The following is a 19,796-nucleotide window of genomic DNA, read 5'->3' on the forward strand; positions in this document are numbered from 1 at the left end:
ATTGAGAGCCGGGCGGGGGGCATTGAGAAGGAGGGATTGAGAGCGGGGTGGGGGCGATGGAGAGTGGGGGACGGGGGGATTGAGAGACGGGGGGATCGAGGAGACCGGGGGTCAGGGGCCAAAGAGAGTGGGGGGGCAGGGGACATTGAGAGATGGGGGGATCGAGGGATCGAGAGTGTGGCGCGGGGGGCTTTGAGAGTGGGGCGTGGGGACTGAATGGGGAAAAGCTGTGTTGAGCTGTGAAAGACGCTCCTCCTGCTCTGATCTGGCCTGCGTGCGGAGGAAGGTGTCTCCGCCCCAGTGTGATGCGGACGGTCACTGATTCCCCATGGCTCTGTGTGTCTGCTGCGCAGGGCGTGGTTCTGGGCTGCTTCTTCGGGCCGGCAGCACTCTACATCTGGGCCGTGGGGATCCTGGCGGCAGGACAGAGCTCCACTATGACGGGGACGTATTCGGGGCAGTTCGTCATGGAGGTGAGTTCTGGGGGGACGCGAGGAGAGGGGAGACCCCACCCAGGGGTCGTGACCTCTTCTCACAGGGTGGAAACATGCAGGGCGCCGGGTCTCAGTCCAGCCGAAAGGCCTCCTTCCTTGCAGGACCTCTTGAGTTCTGATGAGCAGGACCTCACGGGGCTTGACTGGGTTTTGGGATGTTGGGGGTCCGCGCTATGAACAAGCAGTGTCTCTCTCCCTCACTCACGCCCCCCCTCTCTCTCCGATTGCTCAGGGCTTCCTGAACCTGCGCTGGTCTCGCTTCGCCCGGGTCCTGCTGACCCGCTCCATCGCCATTACCCCCACCTTGCTGGTCGCCATCTTCCAGGACGTGCAGCACCTGACCGGCATGAACGACTTCCTCAACGTGCTGCAGAGTTTGCAGGTGAGGGGGGACCAAGGCTGGGTGCAGGTCAGAGGTGGAGCGAGAGAGTGACACCCCGAGACCCTCACACTGACCGGAGCTCGCTGTCGACGAATAAACTGCAGCTTACAAAGGAACACAAAGCAGAGCATACAGCTGTCCACTGCTCGTACTCCATGGGGTTTCTGACTGTAGCCCTGCTCCAGGGGAGCCCCAGTCCATCAGGATACCGACTGTGGCCCTGCTCCAGGGGGGCCCCATTATTGCAGAGTACTGACTGTAGCTCTGCTCCAGGGGAGCCCCAGTCCATCGGGGTACCGACTGTACCCCTGCTCCAGGGGAGCCCCAATCTTACACTGTTCATTATATGGGTGTTATGTGTCCATGTGTGCAGTCGTATCTTCCACAAGGCCTGTACCAGTACACTGTGCACAAGTCGGTCACGGCAGAGGGCTGCTGGCTGAGAGTCTAACTTCCGTCTCTCCCCCCGTGTCACTCACAGCTGCCCTTCGCCCTGATCCCCATCCTCACCTTCACCAGCCTGACCTCCGTCATGAGCGACTTCACCAACGGCCTGTGAGTAAGACCAGCTCGCCCGCCTGCCCGCAGCGGCCCAGACCGGGTGACAAACAGAAAACTCCCGCTGTATCTCTGAGAGTATTTACAGACATTTCTGAGCACTGTAGCAACACTGCCCCACTGTGATGAACCTTCGTTTGTTAAGTCTGGCATGACGTATGTCTCCCCCCCCAGCGCGTGGAAGATCGGTGGTGGGCTGCTGATCCTGGTGGTCTGCGCCATCAACATGTATTTTGTGGTGGTGTACGTGGCCGGCCTGGGCAGCGTGCTGCTGTACGTCCTGGCTGCCCTGCTGTCCGTGGCTTACCTGGTTTTCGTGGGCTACCTGGTGAGTGAATCGCGGCCCCTTTATCAAGCTGTGGCGTGTCTGCGTTGGTGTGTGTTGCATTGATCAGCAGGTGCACATGTGTGTGGCGTGTCTGTGTTGTGTGTTACTGTGATCAGCAGGTGCACATGTGGCATGTCTGTGTTGGTGCGTGTTGCTGTGATCAGCAGGTACATGCTTGTGGCATGTGTGTTGCTGTGATCAGTGCACGCGTGTGTGGCGTGTCTGTGTTGGTGCATGTTGCTGTGATCAGCAGGCACACACGTGTCCTGTGTCCTGTGATGCTGCATGTGGAGGTGTCCGAGTGACGTGCATGTTCTCCTGAATCACAGCGGCCTGTGTTGGTTTCTGTTCCCTGCAGGCCTGGCAGTGCCTGATCGTGCTGGGAGTGAAGTGTCTGGACGTGGGCAGCAGGGTAAGGAACATGCCAGGGGTCCTTATCGAGGAGCCGTCCGAGTCAGACGCTTAACCTGCACCGTGGCGGGCTGCCGGGTTCGGACCGGGGGTGCGCCGGATCTCTCTGAGGCTGCTGGGATAAAGGATGCTTTGTGTGGTGGGGTGGGGCTCAGCCTGTTTTCATCAGTCCCCCCCCCCATACACACAATTGCACCCTTTGGGCTGATCTCCGGTCTGCAGGAGAGTTAGCTCTTGCTTGTAGCCTGTATAAAATGGGCCCTGGTCATGATTTTCCCTACATGTTTAACTTTCCAAGTTAGTTCTGTTGTCAAGGCTTGTGATGGGAACACCCAGGACTCCCGTCAAATTGGTGATTTAATTTTGACCCGTTTGTGTCGCCACCTTGCCCTGGATGCCCCTGTCCTGGGCTCAGTTCTAGTCTCAGCTCTGATGAGCCCTCCTGGAGTACAGCTGGGTCCCTTCCTGAGCTCTTCCTCGGAATAGGGGTGTTCTTGATCAGCTGGAGCTGTAACAGGAGGAGGCTCAAGGTGGTGTTCGGCCTGTGTGCCTGCCAGAAGCAGGTTTTAGGGGTGCGTTTTTATTTGATGGGGTGCAGGCTGTGTGCTCGACTGCAGCCCCCATCTTGAGTCAGAGATCCTCAGAATTTGTTCCTGAAGGACTGGGCCCGGCAGGGCTCTCTCAAACACTGTATTTCTCAGCCAAGTGTCTGCTTTTAGCATTTTTTAATTGAATGAAATTATTTTGTTACAGGGGGGTTTTATCCCTTTCAGGCTAGGGGACCCTTTTTGAACAAAATCCCTCAAACTATACAGAACCTCAAGCTGGCGTCTGCAGTGATTACTAGCTGTGCTGCAGGAAGAGTTGTGGGTGAACAGGTCCTTGGTCGGAGTAGAGCGGATTTCACTGCTAGACTGCAGTGGGTTGTTTTTTTCTACACTCTCTAGACATCTCTGAAGATCCCCTGGGGTTCCCAGATGCCTGGTTGAGAATCTTTAATTGATTTGTGTGGTTTATACTAACTACACTTCAGTCTGAGTGTTTTTTTTTTAATTTGGGGAGAGGGGTTGCTTGAACAAGGGTCCCCATCAGCTGTAAAGGTCAGGGATAACTGGACATCAGGAGACATTTAATTGTGAGTAGTTAAGTCTGTAATATGCTCCATTGATAAGGGTGAAACACAACAAACCAGCAACACGGTAGCCTTCTGGGAATGGGAAGGGAGTTCAAGGCTCCTCCCCGGCTTGAACCCTCGAACTCTGGTGGAGACGGAACCCCACTCCTGCAGCCTAGCTGACACACTGTTGCTTATTTGTTGTCCTCGCGAATAATTCTCCATTGCCCCTCTCTGTAGCCCCTAGATCATTTTAAATCGGGTGTTCGTGTTGTGGTTCGGTCAGATCAGAACTCTGGACTAGCGCCCTGTCTGCCCAGACCCAGATCTGGGAGGCACCAGTTAATGAAAACAGTATTCCCGTCGATAAGATATTCAACTCAGGGGCTTCTGGTTTGATGTGAAAGAGCAGTTTTTTTTCTCTTTTGTCCTTATATGTGGCGTTCCTCTGCCCACACAGCTGTCTGCATGCTCTCACATGTTGTGCATGTTGGTTTAGTTCTCTCGGATCTCCTCCGGCTCTCCTCCATGGAGCCTCCTAGCAGGAAGCTTAGTTTTCGTGTCCTGTCGCCCCCTGGTGGCGGCCCGGGGTAACTGCAGAGCTTTAAACGGCCCGTGTCAAAACTGCCTCCCTCCCTGCCTGTGTCCTCAGGCTTCCTGCACTCTGCTGCTGCTGTGGAAAAGATCCATCAGCCTTCCTGTGTGTCATATTCTAGTATTTGAAATGTATTTCACTGGAGATCTGCCCCTTTGATGCAGATGGTCTGACAGCACTTTGACAGGTGTTATACTCATATTGCACAGTATTTTTTTTCTTTGTTCGTTGGTATGATTAAGATTTTGAAAGAAGTTGACAATCAAAGCACATCAGGTACAGCTGACATTGTTTTATTGCTGGGAGTTTCATTATTGTTTCAGTGCTGGTAAGGCCACACATCCATAGGCACGAAGTAAGAGAAACATGTCTCTAGTGTTTAAGCTGAGTTGACAATATTAAGATGCATTTCTGCATGAGCTTTTGAGTGGGGGCTGATGGTGCCTCTTCCTGGCTTCCCTCTGCTGGAGCTGTGCATGTTCTGTACGATTTTACAGGGTTTAAAAAGGCTTTTCTGGAGAACTGAGCAGCCTGTCTGCACAACACGACTGTAAAAGATCGTGTGGATTCATTCATTCTCTACCTCTGAGATCAGCTTGGCCGTCTGTGTCTTGCAGGGCCAAACGTAGATCCTCACACAGGAAGTCGATATTTAATTTCAAAGGTGTGGTATTAGGGTAACGCCTCACCTGTGTGTGTGTGTGTGTGTGTGTAGTCGCTGTGTACTGGCTCGCTCAGGAACAGTGTGACCCAGTGGTGTGAGCAGACCAGCCTCAGTGTTCCCTGTGCAAAAGAGGAATCAGGACACTACTGGGGTGCTGGTGTGTTAACGCAGGCAGCGAAATCCTGTGCTGCGAGTGGTGTTGTCTTCTTGCAAAGCATTGTGGTATAGTGGAGGATTTGGCAATGTCCAGCTAACCTAATTAGGCCTTCAGTTGTGTTCCCCTCCCCCTCCTGAGCAGTACTCAGACTCGGGGGTTACAGCTCAGTGTTCAATTGTGTTTGTGGTGGGTTCAAACTGAGTTATAAGTCCGTTCAAACCAGGTTTAAAGTCAAATGTAAAACACTAATGAGGACAGGGTATGAAATTGACACCCTAAAAGGCACATGTGCCACTTTGGATGTGCACATGTGCAGATTTCTTATTTGTTTAAATGAGTGCGAGCAGGAATGTACTGGAGAGATGGGACTGGGATGGGTGGGGTTTTGGCAGTGGGATAGATTGCGATGGAGCAGGTTGCAATAGGAATAAAATGGGAGTATGTTCTATGAATGTGACAGCATTCAGGCTGGTCAGCTTCATTTTAATCATGGGATTTTAATCTGTATCAATGTTTTTTTTTATTGTGTGGACATGTGTACAGTGTGTCCACCATGGTTCTCGATCATGTGTGATCCTGTATGATGTGTCATGTCGGCTGCCCTGATCATAGGGTGCAGTCGATGCCTGTAACCAGTGTTAAAATTAAAATCGACCGAACAGCCCACTTGGGAGAAGAAAGATAATTTTATAATAACCCAATCAGCACAGATAAGCTTCTGTACAGTGATTTTCTTACTTCTGGATGACGACTGTACACAAATAAAGAACACCAGTGTGTGCATTGAACCGGTGTGTCTGTTTCTGCTGTGCTGTGTGGCCATGTGGTAATATCCCCCCCCCTCCCCCAGGGAGTGGCCAGCTGCCCCCCTGCTTCCTGCCTGCAGCCCAGAAACCGTCCTCTTGAGTGATCTCCGCCCAACGTGTCCCCCTGCAGCCTGGCAGAAAGCCCTGGGCGTCACTCACGGGCTGCCCTGTTGTGGACAGCAGAGGGCGCTGTGCCGGGGAGAAGAGCCGCTGTGGGGGAGCGCGGTCTCCGTGTTTCTGGGGTGTCCATGTTCTGATGGACAGTATCGCCCGCGGGGCCTCTCTGCATCGCTTGAGGACATGTGGATGAAATGAGCCGAAGTGCCTCGATCCCGCAGTAGCAGTGTCTCAGACGGCGGTCAGCGGACTGGAGTGTCTCAGCAGAGAGCACCGTGCCACTCACAGGCTGGGGGCTACCGCCGGCCACTCGAGTGATTTACTGACTTAGAGTTTGTCACCTGCCCACTCCAGCCCCGAGGCACTATTCTTCATTAGACAGTAGCCCGTCTGTATAGCGCCCCCTTGTGGCCTGCCAGGGTGTCCTCCGGGGGCTGTGCACCCTCCCCTGTGTCATGCCCTGGTCCGGTTCCTGTCCCAGACTCGCAGCTGGCCACACCGTGGTTCTGCCAGTCTGGGCTCCGAGTCAGTACGGATCCACGGGCGCACTGGGCCCGGCCGGGGACAGATCTGTTGTACTGATGTCGGTGGTAATGGTGGTGTGCTGTGAGTCATGTCTGCATTACAAGCTGTCCGGGCCGAGCGTGAGGCAGCCCTGCTCTGTAAGGAAGCTGTGCCTCGCGCTAACCCGCAGGGGGCGCTGCTGGGCGGGGAGCCTGCCACCAGCGGCTGTGGTGCCCTTTGCCATGTCTACAGGCTAAGCTGTCACCCACTGAACAGGTAGATCGCAGGATGTTTAATCACAAAAATTGTATTAACTTCCCAGCAGACGCTTACAAATTCCACTGATTAAACAAACCTTGCCCTCCTTTCCAAAAATAACCCCCTGATCTCGTCTTGCACAGTGTTGGTACCTTTCCATCTGCTATAGCCTACATTCCCAGGGTCAGAGTGAGATCTTTTTCCTGTCTCTGGCTTCCTGAAGACAGGGCATTGCCCAGACTGTGGTCAGCCCCTTTTTCCTGCAGACCTGCCCCAGGCTAGATGTAACATACACTGGGCAGGTGTTCAGACCGTAGACCCCCTCATGGAGACGTGGTCAGGCAGGGTGTGGTCACTCTCTAATGTCCCTAACCTCCTCCAGCGGGAGTGGTCATCTGTTGTGTAGTTGTAGGCAAACCAGCAAAGCGAGCCGCCAGGACTTTTAAGGCGGGGGTGTGTTGTACCTCTGTCAAACCCCTGCCCCCAGCAGCCCTGCACTGCCTTCAAACAAACTCCCAGCTGAGTCCAGGCTTCCCTGTCCCCAGCCATCTTCCAGCACTGTAGGGTTTCTGTTCCACGTATTCACCACAGGAGCCACAACTGCTCCAGACCTTCCTGTTAGGAAAACAGGACCTGGACTGGCAGGAGCCTGTTGTATCCAGACACGGAGCTGACCTCTGGAACACAAATCCCAAAGGCTTTAAGAACTGAAACATTTCACTGCTGATCAGGGAGGGTCTGGTTACACTGCAGATGGAAATGACAAAGCCCTGCACCCCCCCTTCCCCCGACCCAGAAATCTGAACGCTGAGTGGACGTGCTGGTGAAGGCCGCAGAGCCACAGTCCCAGGCCTCACCTGTTCGTGACCAGCAGAAATCAGCTCTTAATCTGGCTGTGATTGCCCGTTAATTTTCTTGATTGATTCCCCGGGTCGGTAATGAGCTGTATGAATGAAAACATCTCGTTATCTCTGACACAGCAGGGGAGGGGTTATCAGAGGTGTTCAGGCCCTTGGCTGAGGTCCTGTGTGGTCAAGAGGCACATCAATATAACAGATGTGCGTTAATGACCGCTGTGATCGCCTGACCTGGTCAAGAGCTCGGTTCCCACTCTGATAGCCCCCAGGCTGTATTTGTGCTCAGGATTCAGCAGTATCCTCCGGTGGGAAAGTCAAAGGTCAAAGCCTGACCCAGAGGGAAACCCCAGGCCGCCCACTGTCTCTGTAGACTCTTCCTAACAGGGTCCCGTCCCCAGATCCTTGACCTCTCCCGTCTTTATGCGGCATCCTGCTTCAGCAGGTGGGGTCACAAGGTGGCCCCTGGCTGGGCGCACTCCTGCATGGGGGTTTCCTTCTGCGTCGGGCGCTGGCCACCCCGCCGGCCCAGTCCAGCCCGCCCCGTGTAACTCTCTGTCCCCTCTCCCCCCCGCAGTTCCGTGTGGGCTTGACCGTGCACACCGACCTCTACCTCCTGAACAACATGGACGGCCAGCCGTGTGCGGAGCGGTAGCAGTAGCAGGAGCACGTTGGGGGTGACCTCGGGGCTGCCCCCTCGCCCAGATTTCAGTCGTCTCCGGAGAGGCTCCTGTCGGCCGACGACAACTGGAAAACCGCTGCTCTTGAGAATCCTTTTTACCTTATGCATCTTTTTATTTCCTTTTTAGGTATATTTTTTTAACAAAGTGGGAGCAATACTACAACAAAAACATTCCTTTTAATGTCCATTTTAAATGGTTGCCAAGGTAGCAGCCTTGAGAACCACCAAGCCCCGACTGGGCCCGCCAGCGCCACCGCGGGGTCGGCTGCTGTAATTACAGTCAAGTGCCTTAGCCCTGCCCTGGAAGGGAGCTGCAGCTGCGGTTTCAAGAGCCAGGCTCACACTGTGCACCAAGCGCCCTCCCTCCCCAGCCAGTTGGCGGGCCTCTCTGGGCCGGAGCCTCTCCCGAGTCTTCCTGTCCGATGGGGAACGCTGAGGAGTGGCGCCGGCGTGCGGCGAGACGAACAGACAGCTGCAGGCGTCTCACTACTGAAATGGTAACGTTCGAGAGCCCTGGGCTCGGGAGGTGACCTCGAGACTGGGAGTGGCCAGTCTTAGCACGTCCAGCTCGTGTCTTTGCTACTCCTGACCCTTCTCTAGTCCTCTGCAGCACCAGGGCTAATTAATCAAAGGATCATTTCAGTTACTAATTATCCATGATTTTATTTATTGAATGGTTCAGAGGTGCCCAGGTCCTTTGTGCTGCTGAAGGCTGTATGTTGTCCTGCTGGCTCTCACAGAAGACGGTACATGACCTGATTACCTCGGTACGAGCCGGTCCAGGCGAGAGATCAGGGACGTGATTGCGGTCCTGGGCATTAGCAGGGTACGCACTGAGGTGCCCAGGCTAGAAGGGTGATGGACGCCCTGCGTGATGGCCCAGCCACTCCAGACCCGTCATCCTGTACGCTAATGTGGTGCAGGTCATGTGACCTGCTCGTGGGGTCAAAGGTCAAAGCCCAGACAGGCTTTTATAACACCTTACTGCTGTAAAGCATGATGATCCAGCAGACTCCCCCAGCTCTGATCATGCTTACACTATTGTCTGCATCATGATTTCCTCACCACCCCTCCTTCCGCCTGACTGTACTGTATGTTCATGCTGTTTTCACCATGGTATGCTGCAGTGAACCTGTTAAAGAGTGAACCCAGCCTCGTGGCACCAGGACTGCCGTCCTGACTGTGTCTCAGTATCTCAACCCATTTTTGTAAACGGAAGAAAGAAAAACTTTTAAGTGTCAAATAAATTAGTTTAATTTATAGTCACATTATTATTTTCCTTTGTGAAGTAAGCCATCAGTTGACTGTTCTCCACAGATAAATAGCTAATTCTCTATTCTTGACTATTTCCTTATATCCAGCCTGCTGTTAGTAAAGTTATCTCAATGTGAGATGAAACCAAGTGAATAATAGACTCCCACAGCAGAGCACTATGATCCATGTCTGGTACTTAAAAGTTGTAACATGACTGTAAAAGGTGTACTGATGAAATAGAAAAGCAAAATTGTAAATTCTGTACATTTTTTAACTGAACACATTTGTCTGGACAGATTAACCTGTTCACAAAAACAAATTAGCAAGCTGGAGATCTCCAGCACCTGGTGGTGGTTTTTACACAGCATGTCAAATGATTTTAAGACTGCAGTGCACTGGGAGTCTGATGACAACGCAGTAAAGCCTGGAGTGGATCAGACTGCAGTGCACTGGGAGTCTGATGACAACACAGTAAAGCCTGGAGTGGATCAGACTGCAGTGCACTGGGAGTCTGATGACAACACAGTAAAACCTGGAGTGGATCAGACTGCAGTGCACTGGGAGTCTGATGACAACACAGTAAAACCTGGTGTGGATCAGAAGGCTGTGCATTGGGAGTCAGCCTTGACAAGGCCTCAGGGTGAGTTCACAATGGACAAGTTCACGGAGAGCAGACAAGCAGTCTGATGTAACCTCTGGAAATGGTGCTGGTCTGCCGGCGATGGGAGGGCAGTGCATCTCCGCGGAGTCGGTGAGGGCAGGCGGAGCGGCAGCCCCTCTCACTTACTGGACTGGCTGGGATCCCGGGGTGCCAAGTACTCCCTGTACATGGAGTAGATCACACCTGCGGAGAGAGGGCAGCGCTCAGGCCTGGGCAGCAGGGGCACTGCAGGGAGGTCAGGGGTGGGCGGGGGGCTCCCAGCTCCCAGCTCCCAGCTCCCAGCTCCCTGAGGCCCGTTAGTTACTTCATGCAGGTTTTCCTGGGAATGCCAAGGCGGGCATCGTCCCATCGTCCGACAGACCGACAGTGAGCAGGAGGGGGCGATCTGTAGAAATGATTCTGAAAAGGGCGGAATCTGCTCCAGCTGCCCGCTGCAGCTCCCAGCAGCCCCGAGGCACAGGGGAAGGTGATGACACCCTGCCATGTGTAACAGGCCCTCCGCAGAGCGAGGGAGCAGGGAGGGAGAGACGGCGAGGGGCTAACCCGCAGCCATGTGTCCCGCAGTACAGACTTTACCCCCCACCCCACTCACCCAGCGTCATGGCGCCCACCACGAAGCCCTGCGCGGCCACTCGCATGTGGATCAGGTGGACGGACATCTTCATGCTGCCCCGAGACTTCAGCCTGTACAGCCCGTACGCCACCACTCCTGCGAAGCCCGCCATGCCTGGACAGGACACACGCAGTCAGCCACACATGGAGATGCCACACCACCCCCGGGGGTCGGGGGTCAGGGGTCAGGGGTCAGAGTCCGTCACCACGGCAGCACAGTTGCAACATCTCATATCGGGCTCAGAACCGCTAGAGCCACAGGCCCGGGGACACCAAGTACAAGGCCAGTAGCACAGAACCGAGCCAGGGCCCTCAGTCCTCAGAGCTGGCTCAGTAGCCTGGGCACCTGGCTCAGTTCATGGTATGTTACAGGCGGTGTATTATGATGTACAAAGTGCTGTGGTCTTGTGTGGAGTGTGAGCTCTCAGTATCTCCTAAGTACAAGAATAATACGCTCCCTGAACACACACAGGGCCCGGGCACAGAGCACCGCAGGACCAGAGCCACCCTTCCTGAACACACACAGAGCACTGCAGGACCAGAGCCACCCTCCCTGAACACACACAGAGCACTGCAGGACCAGAGACACCCTCCCTGAACACACACAGAGCACTGCACACCCTCCCTGAACACACAGAGCACTGCAGGACCAGAGACACCCTCCCTGAACACACACAGAGCACCACAGGACCAGAGACACCCTCCCTGAACACACACAGAGCACCACAGGACCAGAGACACCCTCCCTGAACACACACAGGACCAGGCCTTGCTCTGGCTCACCGATGGGGACGAAAGGCGCGTCCCTGGACTTCCTCACAAGCTTGGAGGTCTGGCTCTCGCCGTCTGAAGACCAGGACATCCCTGGAGAAGAGAGAGGAGAGAGAAGAGAGGAAGGGCACAGGCTGGGTTAGGTACGCTCTGCTCTCGGGGTGCTCTGTGGGGTTACACTGAAGCACACTTCCCTCATTCCAACCCCAGCTGCAGCTCTGCCTGACAACCAGCCACGAAACTGAGACGGATCTCTCCCGGGCCGCAGAGAAGAGTCCTCTTCCAAGGTCCTACACTGCCGCCACTCGGACACCGTCCTACAGCGGCTGTAGTCGCAGAACTGCCAACACACGCATATTTTCAGATTCGCACCAGCAGTAATAATAATAATAATAATAATCAAGCATAATCAAGCTGCTCGAAGTCTCATTTGCGATCATGTGTCGGTTCTTGAACATTAAAGACAAGTCGGAAGGCTCTGGTGTTACTCTGGTGGTGATCGGCGGCGCATCCAGACCGGAGACGCGACCCGCAGGGCGTACAGAGGCGCAGCCCGCACTGGGCTCCTCGGACCCGGAGAGAGACGCAGCACTGTCCCACTCACAGCCGCTGGTTCAACACTACAGACCCAGATCCGCCTAAACCGGTATCTCCCCAAAACACCAAGCCAGGCGCACCGGAGCTCTCGTCTGAAACCGCTGCTGGAGAGCAAACGAGTCGTAGAGACGCACTGCAACCTTTACCAGAGCCGTGTGAAGGACACCGCTAGCCGTTCCCGGGAGAGGGACGTGATATAACAGGGCTCGGGGCCGGAGATTTAACAGAAACGCGTTAAAACCACAGATTACCTCGGCAAGGCGTTGGTCTCCTACTCTGTGGAGCTGTGAGCAGCCCGGGTCTGGTGAACCAGCTAGCTGGGTCTGACTCTCATGGCGCACCACGTGCCCCGGGCCGGTGTTTGTGACATAACAGCTGTGCCTTGTGACGTAACTAGGAGAGCATCGTCTGTAGCTTGTATCGTGGAGAATGAAGTCTCGTTGAAAAGCCAATACGCTATAAATCACATACATCATATTACTACATAGCACTTTGCATTTCTACTACGTATACGGCTTTGAATGCAGTAGAGCCTGACTATAAAGCGACAAGCGCTCGTAAGCACCGCTTCCCCCTGGCGTGTGGTGTTTGGTGTAAATGACACAAATCACACTTAAACGCCAAGGAGTACGATTACAGTACCTGTGTCTCCTGTTCCCTTTTGCACGATCAGCGGCGCGCTCCCTCTGCAGAGCGAGCACTTTTTTTCTGGGGGTCCCGTGACAGTGCGCGAGTCCGGCTGTTTTTCTCCTGGCGGCCACCAGAGGGCGGGCCAGGCTGAAGGCGCTGTTGCCGTCAGTGGTTTTTCCTTTTTTTCAAGCTTTGTTATTATAAAATCTCTTTTACGGTGGAGTCCAGCCCAACAAAACAACAAAAAGAAGCATCACCAAAATTTTCCCTACATCACTTTACGAAAGTAATATGTATGCAGGAAATAAAAAAAACAATGACTTTGAATCATTGTATAATTTGATATGCAAACTAAATATTTTAAAATTAAATGGACAAAAACAAGCTGCCGTGATGCAATAGAAAGATAACGTTTCACACAACGGGTTTAACTCCACACAGCTGTCTGTGCATAATAGCTGAAAATAAGGTAACAGCCTTGAAATCTCCGGCACAGCCTGCAGGGTTACACACACAGCGTCTTAGGAGTCGGTAAACCCGGAGAGGATCAGCTGCTGTACAACAGGTTTCCGAGAATGATCTGTTTCCATTAGTTTTCTTAAGAATTTCGTTTGAAACTGGAGTTTTCTCTGATCCAGAGATCGATTGCAGGTTGTGCGGTGTGTCTGCAATATGGAATTTAAAGTATATCTCTGGTACAGTGTGGACTGCTCCAGCAATCAACGTCTGTAGTGTGCAGTGTCTGGAGTGCACAGCGCGTAGAGTCTGCAGTGTGCAGTGAGTAGAGTCTGTAGTGTGCAGTGTCTGCAGTGCACAGCGCGTAGAGTCTGTAGTGTGCAGTGTCTGCAGTGCGCAGCGCGTAGTCTGTAGTGTGCAGTGTCTGCAGTGTGCAGTGAGTCGAGTCTGTAGTGTGCAGTGTCTGCAGTGTGCAGTGTATGCAGTGTGCAGTGAGTAGAGTCTGTAGTGTGCAGTGCCTGCAGTGCGCAGTAGGTAGTCTGTAGTGTGCAGTGCCTGCAGTGCGCAGTAGGTAGTCTGTAGTGTGCAGTGTCTGCAATGTGCAGTGAGTAGAGTCTGTAATGTGCAGTGTCTGCGGTGTGCAGTGAGTAGTCTGTAGTGTGCAGTGCCTGCAGTGCACAGCACGTAGAGTCTGTAGTGTGCAGTGTCTGCAGTGTGCAGTGAGTAGAGTCTGTAGTGTGCAGTGTCTGCGGTGTGCAGTGCCTGCAGTGCACAGCGCGTAGAGTCTGTAGTGTGCAGTGCGCAGTAGGTAGTCTGTAGTGTGCAGTGTCTGCAGTGTGCAGTGAGTAGAGTCTGTAGTGTGCAGTGCCTGCAGTGCGCAGTAGGTAGTCTGTAGTGTGCAGTGTCTGCAGTGCACAGTGAGTAGAGTCTGTAGTGTGCAGTGCCTGCAGTGCGCAGTACGTAGAGTCTGCAGTGCGCAGTGAGTAGTCTGTAGTGTGCAGTGTCTGCAGTGTGCAGTGAGTAGAGTCTGTAGTGTGCAGTGTGCAGTGAGTAGAGTCTGTAGTGTGCAGTGCACTGTGAGTAGAGTCTGTAGTGTGCAGTGAGTAGAGTCTGCAGTGCGCAGTGTCTGCAGTGCGCAGTGCGCAGTGAGTAGAGTCTGTAGTGTGCAGTGTCTGCAGTGCGCAGTGAGTAGTCTGTAGTGTGCAGTGTCTGCAGTGTGCAGTGAGTAGAGTCTGTAGTGTGCAGTGTCTGCAGTGCGCAGTGTCTGCAGTGCGCAGTGAGTAGAGTCTGTAGTGTGCAGTCAGAAGTGCGCAGTGAGTAGAGTCTGTAGTGTGCAGTGTCTGCAGTGCACAGCGCGTAGAGTCTGTAGTGTGCAGTGTCTGCAGTGCGCAGTGAGTAGAGTCTGTAGTGTGCAGTGTCTGCAGTGTGCAGTGAGTAGAGTCTGTAGTGTGCAGTGTCTATAATGTACATTGTACACTGTACAATGAGCAGAGACTTTAGTGAGAATTGTGTCTGTAATGTACAGTGGGTATTGTCTCCAGTGACTGGTGTCTGTAATGTGCAGTGTTTACTGTTTCCAGTGCAGTGTCTGTAATGTAGTATGCAGTGTCTGGAGTCAGTAGTGTCTGTAATGTAGTGTGTAGTGTCTGCAGTAAGGTGTGTCTTTAATGCACAGTGTGTAGTGTCTGCAGTGAGGTGTGTCTTTAATGCACAGTGTGCAGTGTCTGCAGTGCAGTGTCTGCAGGGAGATGTGTGTAGTGTGTGCAGTGCACAGTGTCTGCAGGGAGGTGTGTCTGTATTGAAAAGTGTGTAGAATCTGCAGTGCACTGTGCAGTCTGGCAGTGATATCGTGTCTGTGGTCTCACGCACTGTCAGCACTTCCTGGGAAACTCCTCCAGTCCCCACAGCGACAGCCAGAACTGTGGCTGTTAACTTGATTACTCATGTTGCAGATATTAAGGTTATGAACTCATGTAATAAATCATTTATTGAGCACTTACTCAGCTCAGTGCACAGCAGTTGAAGATATACTGGTGAATTGATTTAAGATGTTGAGGGGGGCTGTGGTTCTAGTCTGCAGCTGGATCCGCTCTGCATCACATCTGCTCATTTGAAAATGGCAGAGATTCTTCCCTGTCCTGAATTTGCCCACACCGAGGTTTCTGGGCTCCGCCAGCCTCTCTCAGGGGAGGGGGGCCGGCTGTGGTGGGGGCGGGGGTACAGAGGGTACGGGGGGCGCGCGCTGCTCCGTGGTGGTGTTTTTCTCAATGAGTCTCCCTGTTGCGGGCCCCTCCGCCTGCCCAGAAGGCCCCTTTCCTGGAAGCGAGGCTCCGCTGAGGCCAGTCAGGGGCAGGGCCGGGGGAGTCCGCTTCCTGAAAGTCACATGACCCCACCCCCCCTCGCCCTGGCTGACTTACATAAGCACCAGCTGTGGGCAAGGGCCCGTCTGTCTGTCCCCGTCTCCGCTGAGCCCTCCCTGCTCTCTGCTTCTCTTCCCCCGATACACCACTGGGGCCTGAAATGGAACTGATTTTATTTTTTACTCTTTTTAAAATCCAATCGAGGAAGAAAAGAAACATGCCAGTTACAATTCTCCCACTCTTCACCAGTAGATCAGACACCTGATCCGTGGTCCTGTCGGCAGGTGTGTTGGGATTAGTCTCGGTGGGACTCTCGTCTGCTTTCAGATATCTGTTCGTGAACTTGTGCATTTTTATATCAAGAAAGAACTGACTTGTTGTACTGGTTTGATACCTGTAGATTTGCATAGGAAAACTGTACAGCTCTGCCAACAGAGCTATCCAGGCACCCACACTGTACACACACTGTCCTACTATAATAATAATAATAATAACAACAATACCCTTACACTTATTATATTCTTATCCACTTTTTTCTGGGTTTTAAACACCAGCCCTTCTGTGTGACCGTCTGTGTCAGGCCCTGCAAGGACGCTGCAGTGCTGAGCTGGATCATGAATAGGTAGCTCACCACCCCCTAGAGCACAGAACCCAAGCGCCATCTCTCTGAGATCCCAAGAGATTATCAGAGATGCGGAGGTGTCCCCTCAGTCCCCGACAGTCGGGAAGGAGCTGCTGGCCCTGTGCGATCGCTCAGGGAGCTGCCTTGGTGAGCTTCCAGAACCGAAGAGCCACTGGGAGCCGGAGCCAGAGCCTGGGCACCTCTCAGATCACGTCCACGCCTGCCTCGTGCCCCCCGACCCCCGAGGAACAGGGAGAGGGGAGCCCCGAGGAACAGAGGGGAAGAGGGGATTCCGGGGTCGTGGGCAGAGGCAGAGCAGACGGGAGCCGGGAAGGAGGGCATCAGGAAACGTGACGCAATCGAAGGAACACTGACCAGTGGGGGAAGGAAGAGAGAGCGAGGCAGAGAGGGCGACAGTGCAGCGTTTGTGCAAGAGCCAGGGCGAGGTACGGATCATTTACAGAGTAGCCCCTGTTTCTATGACGATTCAGCCCTGGTACCCCTGTCCCACACCGCGCCGCCCTGCTGTACTGCACCCTCCCGTCACAGCAGTACCCACGATGCCCTGCCCTGGAGCAAGGAACTGTCCACAGACAAGAGGACCCCCACACAGCAGGCGAGAGGGAGAAATGGCTCCACCAAGGTACCCCACTCCCACTGTTACAAAGAGTCGTGGGGTCTGTGATGACCCAGTAGCCAGGACCTCAGTTTCACGTCTCATCCTGGTGCACAGTATCTCCAGTCACCATACTGGGACAGAGGCTTGGAAATTCTGGTCCAGATGGAAGAGCGCCCCCAGCTGGTCTCCCTGCGACACTTAGAGCAGCAACCTGGCCCACAGGGGACCCATCCCAGCCTGGCTAAGCTTCTGAGGGCTGGTGAGATCAGGCTGCAGAGTGAGAACACTGCTCTACTGCACACCTGCTTCCTGGACTGCGCGGCTCGGCTGTGCCCCACAGCGCCAGGCTGGACTGCGCCGCTCTGCAGCCCCACAGCGCCAGGCTGGACTGCGCGGCTCGGCTGTGCCCCACAGCGCCAGGCTGGACTGCGCCGCTCTGCTGTGCCCCACAGCGCCAGGCTGGACTGGCGCGGCTCGGCTGTGCCCCACAGCGCCAGGCTGGACTGCGCGGCTCGGCTGTGCCCCACAGCGCCAGGCTGGACTGCGCGGCTCGGCTGTGCCCCACAGCGCCAGGCTGGACTGCGCGGCTCGGCTGTTCCCCACAGCGCCAGGCTGGACTGCGCCGCTCTGCTGTGCCCCACAGCGCCAGGCTGGACTGCGCCGCTCTGCTGTGCCCCACAGCGCCAGGCTGGACTGCGCCGCTCGGCTGTGCCCCACAGCGCCAGGCTGTGGACTGGCCCTCACTGCAGCCCAGCTTGCTGCTGCAGGAGGCTCCACCCGGACCTGTCCCCCTGCGTGCCAGAGCCCCCAGGGACCATGTGACCTGCAGCGGAGGTTACCAGGCATTCCGCAGAGTCAGCCAATCGGGAGCCAGGAGTCCCTCCTCGGCCCCTCCCGCCCCTGTCTCCGGGCGCGCGTGTGCTGCTGCCTGTCTGCTCGGCAGACCCAGCAGCCGCGTCCGCTGAGGTTACACCCCCCCGGCAGCGTGGGCTGGAGGAGGCGGGGTGACTGGACTGTCGTGCGGAATGCACTACAGCGAGAGCCTGTTTTTCTGTGTTGTCTCCATAGGGATGAGCAGGATGCAAGGAGCTGGGTGGGAACGTAAGGAAATGGGAAAGGTTACAACCGAGAGGCGGCCTTCCAGCCCCTCACGCTCCTTGGCCTGTTTTTCTTTGTCCAGTAATTGATCCCAGGAACTCGTCCAGCCATTTCCTGCAGGGAGCCGGGGCATCAGCTTCGACAACATGGCCAACATCGCCACACCCAGCGCTCCAGACAAGGGGCAAGTAGAGATCAGCACGGGACACAGACACTCGAGACAAGGGACTCGCGGGACAGGCAGGGAGAGTCACAGCTTCAGTACTGGCAACAGGAACATCAAGCCACCCATCAGCTCTCAGGCAGGCCTACAGCCGCACGAGAAACGTTACAAACGATAAGAGGCCATCTGACCCCTCTAGCTCACCTGCTTGCTATCTGCTAATCCACCCAAGCATCACAAACCATCGGCTTTTGGAAGAAACCAAGGTATTGGCTCCAACCACATGGTTGGGTTTTTGTTCCACACTCCAGCAACCCTTTGTGCAAAGACGTGCCCACCCGTCCCCACCCCCCACCATGTGACCTCCTCTGCACAGCAGTTTAGAGGCACTCCACGCTTCTCCTGCTGCGATGTTCTCTTGCAGACTGTGCAGCTGAAGCAGAAATGCTATAGGAATTCACTTATTCCTCAGTATTTTGACTCTGCACATCAATGTTACACATCCACTCAACATAAGGTAAGCCTGAAGGTCCCCTGTATTGGATTAGTGCATAGAAGCCAAGCAGCTGGTAAAACCTGGACTGGATCAGACCGCTGCGCACTGGGAGTCTGGTTGATGACACTGTGACACCTGGCCAGGATCAGACCGCTGTGCACTGGGAGTCTGGTCGATGACACTGTAACACCTGGCCAGGATCAGACCGCTGTGCACTGGGTCTGGTCAATGACACTGTGACACCTGGACTGGATCAGACCGCTGTGCACTGGGAGTCTGGTCGATGACACTGTAACACCTTGACTGGATCAGACCGCTGTCCACTGGGAGTCTGGTCGATGACACTGTAACACCTGGCCAGGATCAGACCGCTGTGCACTGGGTCTGGTCAATGACACTGTGACACCTGGACTGGATCAGACCGCTGTGCACTGGGAGTCTGGTCGATGACACTGTGACACCTGGACTGGATCAGACCGCTGTGCACTGGGAGTCTGGTCGATGACACTGTGACACCTGGCCAGGATCAGACTACTATGCACTGGGAGTCTGGTCGATGACACTGTAACACCTGGCCAGGATCAGACCGCTGTGCACTGGGAGTCTGGTCGATGACATTGTGACACCTGGCCAGGATCAGACCGCTGTGCACTGGGAGTCTGGTCGATGACATTGTGACACCTGGCCAGGATCAGACCGCTGTGCAATGCAGGGATATAGATGAGACTTCTATAGTACAGCGGTCTGATAAGTTCCAGGTCCCAGCAGCAGCAGTGACATGAAGGTCTTGTTTTGTTTTTTAGACGTTAGCTTCCGAGTCCGAGTTCTTTGCCAGTCTGAGATGAATGCGTGTTGGCTGAGGTGAACGGTCCTTCTGAGGAGTGCTGGGAAGGCACTGGTGCCAGGCACCGGCAGAGGAGACGCTCCTGGGAGCTCAGACACAGGGGGCAGTGCGTGTGGGCACTGCTGTTTGAGGTGTCAGAGGTATCTGGGGTACCAGAATTCAGCTGGAAGAAGACTCGTCCATTCACCTGTCACCTGTGTTTGATGGCTTTACAGAAAGATCTTTAATAATAATAGTAATTCTTTACACTTATAAAGCGCTTTTCTGGACACTCCACTCAAAGCACTTTACAGGCAATGGGGATCCCCTCCACCACCTGGATGATGTGACAGCAGCCAGAGTGCACCAGTACCTCACCACACACCAGCTCTCAATGGGGAGGAGAGCAGAGTGATGAAGCCAGTTCAGAGATGAGGATTATTAGGAGGCCATGATTGGTAAGGGTCAATGGGAAATTTAGCCAGGACACTAACACCCCTACTGTTTTCGAGAAATGCCCTGGGATTTTTAATGACATTAAAATGACTCAGGACCTCAGTTTTACGTCTCATCCGAAGCACGGTGCCTTTTTACAGTATAGTGTTTCCCTGTCACTATACTGCAGCATTAGGACCCACACGGACTGCAGGGTGAGCACCCCCTACTTCCACTAACACCTCTTCCAGCAGCAGCCTTAGTTTTTCCCAGGA

General features: G+C 54.4%; 2 protein-coding genes across 9 annotated transcripts in view; one reads left to right on the forward strand and one right to left on the reverse strand.

The window, feature by feature from the left end:
• Window positions 1–9,186, forward strand: part of slc11a2 (solute carrier family 11 member 2) — a 27,599-nt gene extending 18,413 nt beyond the window's left edge. For 6 of the 7 annotated variants that reach the window (XM_088917348.1, XM_088917314.1, XM_088917340.1 and 3 more), the window contains 6 exons: window positions 354–473; window positions 727–876; window positions 1,358–1,431; window positions 1,609–1,762; window positions 2,121–2,174; window positions 7,820–9,186. In XM_088917348.1, coding sequence (XP_088773474.1) covers window positions 354–473; window positions 727–876; window positions 1,358–1,431; window positions 1,609–1,762; window positions 2,121–2,174; window positions 7,820–7,897 — 630 coding nt within the window. In that variant the 3' untranslated portion in view covers window positions 7,898–9,186. Of the gene's footprint in view, window positions 1–353; window positions 474–726; window positions 877–1,357; window positions 1,432–1,608; window positions 1,763–2,120; window positions 2,343–7,819 lie in introns of those variants that run through there. The other variant, XM_088917306.1, reaches the window with a different exon arrangement.
• Window positions 9,154–13,285, reverse strand: LOC148841587 (HIG1 domain family member 1A, mitochondrial-like). Of its 2 annotated transcripts, none has more exons than XM_088917370.1 (4): window positions 12,462–13,285; window positions 11,235–11,315; window positions 10,432–10,566; window positions 9,154–10,022 (listed from the first exon to the last, which is right to left on the reverse strand). In XM_088917370.1, exons 2-4 carry the CDS (start codon window positions 11,311–11,313, stop codon window positions 9,958–9,960), a joined length of 279 nt encoding a protein of 92 aa, XP_088773496.1. In that variant the 5' UTR covers window positions 11,314–11,315; window positions 12,462–13,285; the 3' UTR covers window positions 9,154–9,957. The 2 variants fall into 2 exon arrangements, with proteins under 2 accessions (XP_088773496.1, XP_088773487.1); XM_088917361.1 differs by lacking the exon at window positions 12,462–13,285 and adding an exon at window positions 12,071–12,421.
• Between the last annotated feature and the right edge of the window lie 6,511 nt (window positions 13,286–19,796).

This window comes from Atractosteus spatula, chromosome 1 (assembly GCF_055471065.1).
Source record: "Atractosteus spatula isolate fAtrSpa1 chromosome 1, fAtrSpa1.hap1, whole genome shotgun sequence".
NCBI lineage: Eukaryota > Metazoa > Chordata > Actinopteri > Semionotiformes > Lepisosteidae > Atractosteus > Atractosteus spatula.

Excerpts from the sequence above, each read along its gene's own strand:
- LOC148841587 (XM_088917370.1), bottom strand. The coding sequence starts at position 11,313 with ATGTCCTGGTCTTCAGACGGCGAGAGCCAGACCTCCAAGCTTGTGAGG. Across the intron at positions 10,567-11,234 it reads CGCGCCTTTCGTCCCCATCG|GCATGGCGGGCTTCGCAGGA; the intron begins GTGAGCCAGAGC and ends TGTCCTGTCCAG. Across the intron at positions 10,023-10,431 it reads GGTGGGCGCCATGACGCTGG|GTGTGATCTACTCCATGTAC; the intron begins GTGAGTGGGGTG and ends CTCTCTCCGCAG.